The following is a 10,693-nucleotide window of genomic DNA, read 5'->3' on the forward strand; positions in this document are numbered from 1 at the left end:
AGAGTTATTTCAAGACAGGAAGAGACAGGAAGGAATAGGAAAGGTTTTTTTGGTTCATGCCAAGCAAAAGGACACCAATCGACTGTCACCATTACGTTGATTGAGTGACTGTCACCATTATGTTGTTTGAGTAGGGTATGATGATTAATGAAGGTTTTTTTTTTTTTATGGTGATGAGGTAATGTTCAAATGAAATTACAATTCAATTGCAAAATGAATCTATAATGAAATCAATCAGATGAAATGAATCTGGGCCTAGGAGGATCGCAATTGATCCCAGGCTCCAGGTCTCTTCCACCAATAATGGTCACGAGTATGTTCAGTAGTGAGAGTTCTAGTTTGGGTGCAAAGGTCGTCATCGTCTGAAGCAAGTTTGTCCCAGGTTTTCTGGCCAAGCCTGTGAAACCAGACATTAAGAGGCTCCAATTTGGAATGAGCATGTAAATCCCTAATTGTATTGTAATAGGGAGGGCTCTCTTTGTAGGCTCTCCTCAAAGCCCTATTTTGAATTGCCTGCATTTTATTAAGGGAAGTTTTGCTGATTGCTCCAAATATTATGGTGGGGTACTCTAACTGTGGCCTTATTAAAGATTTATATAAACGGAGTTGGGTTTTAGTTGATAAGTGTTTAAATCGTAGCAATTTATCAAAAGTTTTCCAAGAAACAGCTATTCTCTCTTTGACGTGTGAGAGTATACCTGTTTTCTTAAAGTTACACCCAAGTATTGTGGCCTTTTGTTTGAATGGAATTCTAACATTGTCAACAATGATTTCTGCAGGACTGCGAGCTGAAATGGGGAGGAGCTGGAATTTGTTCAGGTTTGTTGTTATTTTCCATTTCCTTTCGTAATTATTTACTTTTTTTATTTCCCTGACTGTTTTAATTTGCAGCATTCGTTTGCTCTTATTAGGAATAGATATTACCTGGGTGTGGTCATCTGCGAACATGATTTGCAGACAACCAGGAGCAGGAGGAGGGGTGTCTCTGATATAAAAATTGTAAAGTGAAAAGGAGAGAGAACACTGCCCTGAGGAACACCAGATAGTAGTGGAAATTCTGGTCCAATATATTCTTTAATCTTGATCATGGCCACTCGATTATCAAGAAAGTTACACAATAGCCTAGTAGCTAGATTTGGGAGTTGTGCTTCTATTAATTTGTATTTTAGGCCCTCGTGCCATACCTTGTCGAAAGCTCGGCTGACATCCCTAGATATTAGGTTACAACGACCCCCAAGATTTGACTTGACCGCAATGTATTCGTAAAGACGAGCTAATGCAAGTTGGGTCCCTTTACCCCTTGTAAATGCATATTGATTGCTATTGTTAAGTAAATTTTCCTCAAGGAAATCCTCCAATCTTTCTTTAATAATTTTCTCAAGTATCTTACACGGTGTCTCTAATAACGAAATGGGTCTATAGTTACAGACTGAGGTGAGGTCTCTGCCCTTTTTCCCCCACAAAGGGAAGTATTGCTTTTTTAAAATAATGTGGCCAATAACCCATACTGAAGTTTCATTGAAGATGTTGCAAAGAAAAGAGAGCATTGAATTTGGCAAATTACTAAGGATAAGTTTATTTACTTTAGACTGGCCTGGAGCTTTGTTTTTAAAACTTTTGATTATGTTAATAATATCTTGGAGTTGAATAGGTTTGAGGAAAGGGTCATCTTCGTCAAGTCTCTCAAGATCTACTGAATCATAAGGTATTATATGATCAGCATGTTCACGGATTGACTCAGTGACATGCCGCTCATGTCGTTGGTCAAACCTTAGATTTTCTACTGGGTCTATTCTAAAGATATTGGACCAGAAGCCTCTGAAGATCACCTCCTGATCTTGAGATGAATAGATCTTCTTATTACTATGGGTGATTTATGCTATTGGTTGAGAAGTTGAGCCCAACAATTTCCTGATCATTTTTCCAAAATTTTGCAGGATCTTTATAAAAGCCCTTCACATTTGTCTAACAGAGCCTCCCAAGTAGAATTAATGAGGTCAGTTGATTCTATTTTAATACGTTCTTGTATATTATGAATATACTCTAAAAGTTGGTGCGTGGGGCCCTCGGTTGTTAACTAATTCCAGGGCATGCTTTAAAACGGATCTGAAGTAACTTTAGGGAATCCGTTTCTTTAGTATAAGGTAATATCCTGAAAGTTTTAAATGGGGATATGGAGCTCTGAGGCTTCCTTAATCATCCTATACCAGAAAGCTATCTTATCATCTATGTACGATTTATCCTTTAACAAGAGTGTCCTTAAACGTTCCCAGTTCGCATTGTTCAAATCTAAAGTTGGATTAGCAACCACCATAATGGGTCCTCACAGTAAGTTTAAAAATAATGGGAAGATGATCCGAAGAGGTTAAGGGGCCTTGAGTAAGGGAGTAATTAAACATATGAAATCTATTTGAGAGCAGAATATCTGGCTTACTAGAGGTTCTTCTGGTAAAATACGTATCAAAATCTGGGTCCTAAGAACCTTAAAAGGTTTCTATTCAACAGGCCATTGATTAATGTGCCAATAGGGTTGATTCTGTTGTAACCAAGGGGCTGGATGAGCTGCATTAAGATCAGCCAGGCAGATAGACAGGGATGTTACGTCTCGTTAATGATAATATATCTTGCTGTGGAAATAATGGGTTTCTTGGGGGCAGATAGGTCGTGGCGACTATAATTGGTCAACGAACTGTCTGTATTTCGACAGCGATAAGATCGTAATTGAAACCATCAATTAACTTGACAGCAACATCCCGCCGAACCGCTATTGCTGTACCAGCCCCCTGTTCACCAGAGGTGTTGCACTGGAACACATTATAGTTCCAGATCTTGATACGGGGTAGAGTCAGGAATTCCTGTTGAGTTAAGAAGTATGAGGTGAGGAGAGAGGGAGGAGTAGATATTAGCAAGTTACACCTGAGGAACGTCCACTTTAATACATTATGCTGAATCACTGTGAGGGAATCCATTATGGTAATCGTCCTTTGGTTAGATCGAAGAAGCCTGATTTTATTCTACTGAACCTATCTGGAGTGACCCGGGCAATCTTGGAGAGGTATTTGTCCAGTTCAATAGAGCCACTGTTAATGAATTGAACCACTGTGGAGTTTGCTAACTTTTCTGTGTATAAGTATTTCATAGTGTTGGTCTCAAAAATCATTTTCTTAATTTGGTCATGTGTTGCGGATTTAGGGGGGTTTGATAAATTGATGGAAGTATATAATTTTAGACCAACCTTAGGAGGTGCTAGTTTCATAGGAGGAAGGGGAGGGAGAGCAGTAGCTCCTAGCAATTCAGTGTCCAGAGGTTCAGAAGTTGAGGTAGAGGGCTGTGGTTGTCTTTTTGCAGGATTAGCAGGCTCTGATATATCCGAATCTGTGTCACTCAGTGCTCTTTTCCTATTGGCTTCATCAGTTTCCATTTCCTCGTTAACTGCCACAGATTGCTGAGGGGTATTGGCATGTACTTTGTCTGACTTCAGCACAGTTGAGACCTTATTGGCTAAATTGATAGCCCTCGATGGGAATTTTGACCAATGGGAGTCCATTGGCCTTATAGAAAGAATCAACCATAGACTGGAATGTCCCTGGCTCCACTGCTTCACTGAGGTTAGCCATGATAAGTGCAGTGTTCATGACCGTCTGCTGTTGAAGGGTAATACTGCTGAATAAAGGTTGAGAGGAGGAGTTAAGATTGGAGGGGGCTGAGGGCTTGAGCAAAGGTCTTATTTGGTGTGACAGTTGATTGTTGCTTCTATGAACCTTTGCTTGGTCCTTAACCATGGATTTCGGGTGGGGCATCTTGCTGCCCATGGTAGGATGGTCACCATTGCAGGTGATACACTTATGGCTTTGCTGATTGTTGCAATTTGTCCAAAAGTGATCACTGAGGCACAAAGCGAGCATATCGTATACGTGGATGGTTGAGGGCAGTCCTTTTTCGTGTGATCGTATTTGTAGCATCTCATGCATTGAGACAGGGAGACAAATACGTCCTGGGCCAGGTATTGGGGGGGAAAAGATTGGCTAGAAATGAGCAACCCCTTAGTAAGGCAGTCCCTCACCATTTGAATGGTCTCAAGTTGTACCTTAAAGGTCGATTTGGTGTTAGGTAACTTGATGACCTTATTTACCTTAACACTATTCCTACTTTCAATTTCGGCCTTGAGTTCATCTTCAGATTGGTCATATACTATGTCATCAGCCTGCGTAATGACCAGGGTACGAGGGGCATTGAGATGAGGAGGGTCTAGGACCTCAAAATTCCTGCTAAGGAAAGCATCCTTCGTTTTGGGAAGAATGATCTTTTCAATGGTAGCTTCATCAGCTATAGCCAAGTAAGTATTGTTGACTGTAGTCAACTTGTGAATGAAACAGGAGTTATCCTGTAGGATACCCCACACTGCCTTCCTTCGGGCATCATTGTCAGATCCCTGACTAGTATCTTTAATCTTCACTTTCCCCCATAGTAGTGAAGAAAAGAAAGTAATATGCATTTAAACATTTTCATTTAAGGGAAATTTAACTCTTAAGTATTCTTAATGGGGGAAAAATAAGTGAAAATAAACTCTACGGGATTTCCTTGTAACTTTTCGGGGGATAAAATTTTTGACTTTTTTCGAAAAAAATGGTGTTGCAATGATGTGACAGAGAGTTTGAGACTGGGAGAGGGTGGAGCAATATCAACTTCTTAAGGGAAATGCAAAAAAAAAGTTAAGAATTTTAAGTATTAAGGGCGCTGGAACCAAAAAACTGATTTTTAAAAGATAAAGGTATTAGTGAACACTTTATGGGAGGCAGTGCTTTATTCCTATTTCCCTATCCTATGTAGGCACTACTGAAGAAGTAAGAGCCTAGACCAGTGTTACTCAACCAGGGGGGCGCAAGAGGATTCAAAGGGGGGGCGTGAGCCTCAGGAGAATAATGCAGCTATAAATGAAAAAAAAATAAGTTGTGTTATTTTAGACTAGATCAGTTAAATAAAAAAGACATTATAGTAAAAAATATAATAATAATAATAATAATGGTAAAAGTTTTATATAATAAAGTAATATCATCGTTACTAATTCATGCTTTCTCCTTCCACGTAGGCTACCGTAGAGTACATTGCCTGTCGTGGACGTGTATAATACGTGTCCCTTACTGGTGAGCTACGAGATCCGTTTCTCACACCCAGTCCCACCGTACACACTATCAACACAGTCCCTGTCAACACTCCCAGTTTACCACACATGTCCGAAAGTATTTGAACATTTCTTCCTTGCCGTTTCTACAGGCGAAATTGTTGAGGTACATTATCTCAGTTTCTTATCGACCCATTAACATTGTCAGGTTTGTGAGAAATGTGAATGAAAGAAAAGGGGAGAGATATATTCTGGGGATTAATTTTTTTTTCCTATCAATTATTTTTGACTAGTTTTGTTTTCCCTGTGTCGTTGATGGGCTGCCCTGCATTGGTGGGGTTATTGTCCTTTATTTGAAAAAAAAAAAATATATCAGTTTCTATGTTTATCAATATACCGAAATATGTTGAGAGACCGTTGCTAAGATTACTGCAAAATTTTGAAGATGTATATTTTGTTTTATTTATTTTTCCTTCATATTGTAAAAATCATAAGTTAATGGTCTCAAATTTTACTATTTGCAAAAGAAGATGTACTAATAACCACCACTTCATGATTATCTCAACCATATGATCAGTGACCGAGTCAGAGAGGTAGAGTCAGCGAGTAGGGCTGTATTAGAGAGAGAGAGAGAGAGAGAGAGAGAGAGAGAAATTCATGTGTGTGTATTATATATTATATATATAGGGCTGTATTAGAGAGAGAGAGAGATTCGTATATATATATATATATATACATATATATATATATATATATATAAAATATATATATATATATAATATATATATATATATATATATGTATATAAAATTTAGTTATAAATGTTTGTATCTCTATCTCTCTCTCTCTCTCTCCTCTCTCTCTCTCTCTCTCTCTCTATATATATATATATATATATTATTTCCTCTCCTTTTTTCCTTCTTCTTTTCCTTCAAGGTTAATTTAACGTCCAAGGCTGCATGTATTTCTTATATAGTCTCAATTTTCTGCCAATCTCGTGTTTATATATCTTTCTCCCTCTTTCTCTGTCCTTCTCACTCATTGATCATGTAGCTGTGATAATCATACTGTGGTGGTTATCATCAAGAGGTGAAAAATACCTTAATTTACAAATGCATATTATCTTGATCGCAGATACGTTTTGCCAGTTTCACTCCAACTACGTTGCAATGAGTGCCAAGAAGCGGAAGTATAACGAAGATTATATTCGTTTTGGATTTGTGTCCCTCCGAAAGGGTGACACAGAGGTCCCACAGTGCGTGATGTTACAAGACTCTGAGCAATGATGGAATGCGACCCTCACGCTTGGAACGCCACCTGCAAACAGCACATCCTGGTCTAGTTGACAAGCCAAAGGCATTCTTTGAAACAAAAAAACACACCTTGAAGCAAGTGAAAATGGATGACAGCGGGGTATTTTGACAACAATCATCAAAGGTTGTTGAGGCTTCTTATGAAATTTCCATGTTGATTGCAAAGAGCAAGAAGAGCCATAACATTGGAGAGACTCTCATAAAGCCAAGTATACTATGTGCAGCTCAACTCATTCTTGGTAAAGATAGTGCAAATAAGCTTCCCCAAATTTCCCTGTCAAACGATACAGTCCAGAGAAGGATCCATGAACTGTCTCAAGATATCAAAAAACAAACACTCGAACTAGTAAGAGCCTAGCCTGTTTTTGCAATCCAGTGTGATGAAACGACCGATATCGCTCAGTGTGCTCAGTTCTTGATGTATGCTCGTTTTGTGTCAGGCAACAATATAAAGGAGGAAATTTTGTTTTGTTGCCCCATGGAAAGTTGTACAACAGCAGAAGCCATTTTTAAAGTTACATCAGACTTTTTTAAGGAAAATAAACTTTCTTGGGACTCACTAATAGGGGTGTGTACTGATGGAGCCCCAGCCATGGTTGGCCTGCGTTCTGGGTTCATCACAAAGGTGAAAGAAAAAAATCCTTCTGTAATAAGTACACACTGCATAATTCACCGTGAATCTTTAGCATCCAGAACTTTGCCTGATGAAATGAAGGATGTTCTAAACGTGGCTATAAAGGTAGTAAATTTCATCAAATCTGGAGCCTTAAACAGTCGTCTCTTCAAATTATTGTGTAAGGATATGGATTCTGAACATGAAGCCCTGCTTTTTCACACAAACATACGATGGTAATCAAAAGGAAACATGCTTGAAAGGCTTTATGAGCTACGAGAAGAAGTAATAATATTTCTAGATTCACAGCAGAAGGCAGCCCTTCATGACAAATTCAAGTCTGACAGCTTTCAGATAATTCTAGCTTACTTGGTGGATATTTTTGAATCTTTGAATGCAGTGAACCTTAAACTACAAGGGAAAAATATCCACATCATCTCTCACCACGACACCATTCGAACTTTCATGTCCAAACTCGACCTCTGGAAATGTCGAATTCAGCAGGGAAATGCAGCCAGTTTTAGGAACTTAGATTCTGGGCTCGCTCATGGTAACCTTGACCCTGAGTTAAAGATCCTTATAATCACTCATCTAAGCAGCTTGAAAGCAGAATTCACGAAATACTTTCCAGACATAGATGACATGCGTGAATCCTGGAAATTCATTAGGAATCCTTTTCAGTGTGAATTCGCTAATGTTGCTGAGGAAATTCAAGAGGAGTTTCTTGAGTTAAAGTTTAATTCCACAGCTATGGATGAATTCAACGATTTGGATTTGGAGACATTCTGGATTAAATACCATTCTGTGTACCCTCTGATCTCACATCAGGCTCTTCGGGTTCTAACAATGTTTGGATCAACGTACCTGTGTGAAACTGCATTTTCTACGCTCACTGCTATAAAAACAAAATACAGAAACCGCCTGGATGTGGAAGATGATTTACGTTGTGCACTCTCTAACATTAAACCTCGTATTCAAGATCTGCTATCCAAGAAGCAGTGTCAGGTATCTCACTAAATAAGTTAAGCAAGTTATCCTGTAGAAGTGAAAATGTCAATTATCTCACTTTATTTCCTACTTAGTAAATTGACTATACAACCCATAAGGCTTTTTTTATTCCTTTTCATATAAAATCTGCAAGTGAAATTTATCTTTATATGCAAGGGGGAGGGGGCGTGGCGATAAAAAAATAATTGTGGAGGGGGCATGGTAGTAAAAGGTTGAGAACCACTGGCCTAGACGTTGCAGCAATACCCAGTGCCCCCAGAGAGTTTTAAGACCACAACGGCAACTCCGGGGGAAAAGGGCCTACTGATGGTTAGTAGCAATTAGAATTGAAGTATTTGGAGAAGAGAGGCAAGTTCAAGGAGGAGAGAGACAGTCAAGTGGTACTCGAGAGTAAGGGGGTTGGAGGGGCTGGGAAGGGAAGGATAAGGATGAGGGGTAAGGTAGACTGGCAAGGGAGCAATCCCTCTACTGCTGCTGGAGTCCACGCCGGATCCAAGCTGATCGTAGCTGCGGTAATGGCTGCTAGGTGAGAGCTGGGAGAGAGACGTCCGTTCAGGTTGGTGTCCAGGAGCAGAATGATATGAGTATCTTGGCTTGGCCGCGCAACTCCACCTCCTCCGCCACCTCCACCTCCACCACCCAGGCCCAGCCGCCAGCCACCTACCTCCAGGCTCCAACACCATCACCAACAGTCTCTCTCCACTACTGTTGTCTCCAACACCAACATTGTCTTCGCTTCCGCAGAGCTCCCGCCTTCCTACCCGCCTCCCTGGGTCCCCAAGGAGGCCTCCCACCCCACCCGACCACCCTCTCTTGGCTCATAGCCAAACCTATCATTTCTCATTTATTTTTTAAATTCTTTTGCTCTGAAGCGCGCGCGTTTAGCTCTTTATATATCTTTTGTTTTTAGACATTATTCTTCGCATTCATTTCTACGATTTTCTCACAAATGCACAAACATGACTGATATAATTTCTGCTTCTATAGCTTGTGATAGAAGTTAAGTTTGAATGAATTGCTTGCCTCATGCCACTCTTCGTTCAACTGGGCCTCACAAGACACTAGAAGTGTTTTAAAAACCCAGGCCTACATGGCTGAGGAGTATGAAACGTAAAGGAGATGATGAATGGAGAAGTACTGATTTAAAAACTCAAGATAGAGACGTCTGGTAAAATCTGGGTGTACGAACAGAGAAAGAGAGAGAGAGAGAGAGAGCAGAACTAACTTTTATCCTCTGAATCGATAAATATAGTGTTTATCATAATAAACTGTCATGATTTTAACCAACAAATCCATATAAATATTCTAATATGAACTAAAATTCTGAACGAAGTCTGGTTAAAAGAAAAAATCAAAATCAAGAAAATAGCGCCACAAATTCATATAAAAAAGTTTGAGATTACGGTTTTGTAAAATTGAGAATAACACAAACTATAGTCAATTTTTTTTAGCGAGGCAGATTTGCACCGATTCGCAGCAGTGCCTTTAGCTCGGAAAAGTTTCCTGATCGCTGATTGGTAGAACAAGATAATTCTAACCAATCAGATGGCAGGAAACTTTTCCAAGACACACTGCGAATAAACTTTATACATTACAGCCACCATACGATACCTGTACTGATCGAGTATTTAAACTAATTTCCCTTCAAGAACGTGTTCAGGAGAGAGAGAGAGAGAGAGAGAGAGAGAGAGAGAGAGAGAGAGAGAGAGAGAGAGAGAGAGAGAGAGAGAGAGAGAGAATATATGATTAAAACTATGTTTAAAGGTTTAATGCCACTTGTGAACCGCAGAAGCAAGGGACAGAGACATAACCCTATCAAGCAGGACAATACCCTAGAGACTGACCATATATACATATGATCAGCGCCCAAGCCCCCTCTCCACCCAAGATAGGACCAAGGAGGTCTGGGCAATGGCTACAGGTGACTCAGCAGATAGACCTATAGGCTCCCCCAACCCCTCCCCCTATCCTTAGCTCACAAGAATGGAGAGGTTGCAGCGACCAAAGGAAAATTAATTAAACAATGAAACGAGAATTAAGTGAAAATTTGCCAATTCTGTCGAAATTCTAATAATGGAAAAATGAGAAGAGCAAATCAACATTCCCCAAACCCCCAAATGCAGGCAACGGGTACAGCAGCTACTGAAAAACAAGAAATGAACAACTTAAGTTGTGCTAACACCACGTATTAAAAAAAAAAAAAAAAAGTTAGACAAATATTGTTCCCCTTGGACAGATAGACTTTACAACACAAAATGAGAGAGAGAGAGAGAGAGAGAGAGAGAGAGAGAGAGAGAGAGAGAGAGAGAGAGAGAGAGAGAGAGACCACACACCCATAATACCAAAACAAATTGTGAAATCCCCTAACCAGATGATAATCATAACAATAATAATATCATGATTATATTCTTTTACGAGCTTGTAACTTAATGTATATAAATATATGATATAAAAAACAATGCCAAATAAATTCGCTTAAAACTAACGGGAAATGGATAACCTGGACCAAAATAGGTGACAGATAGTAAATGAAGAATAACGATTGAGTGAAGATAGAAACTTTACGAATCAAATTATTAAGAATAGGTTATGATGGAAAATAGTCGTTGAAATAGCCTTTCAGGTTTTGACTTGTCG

At 39.4% G+C, this 10,693-nt stretch overlaps 1 protein-coding gene across 1 annotated transcript; it reads left to right on the forward strand.

The window, feature by feature from the left end:
- The first annotated feature begins 7,300 nt into the window (after positions 1-7,300).
- LOC137637347 (zinc finger BED domain-containing protein 5-like) lies at positions 7,301-8,065 on the forward strand. Its single transcript, XM_068369580.1, has one exon. The coding sequence runs from the start codon at positions 7,301-7,303 to the stop codon at positions 8,063-8,065; it is 765 nt and encodes a 254-aa protein (XP_068225681.1).
- The last annotated feature ends 2,628 nt before the right edge of the window (positions 8,066-10,693 follow it).

The sequence above is a fragment of the Palaemon carinicauda genome, unplaced genomic scaffold, assembly GCF_036898095.1.
Source record: "Palaemon carinicauda isolate YSFRI2023 unplaced genomic scaffold, ASM3689809v2 scaffold672, whole genome shotgun sequence".
Lineage (NCBI taxonomy): Eukaryota > Metazoa > Arthropoda > Malacostraca > Decapoda > Palaemonidae > Palaemon > Palaemon carinicauda.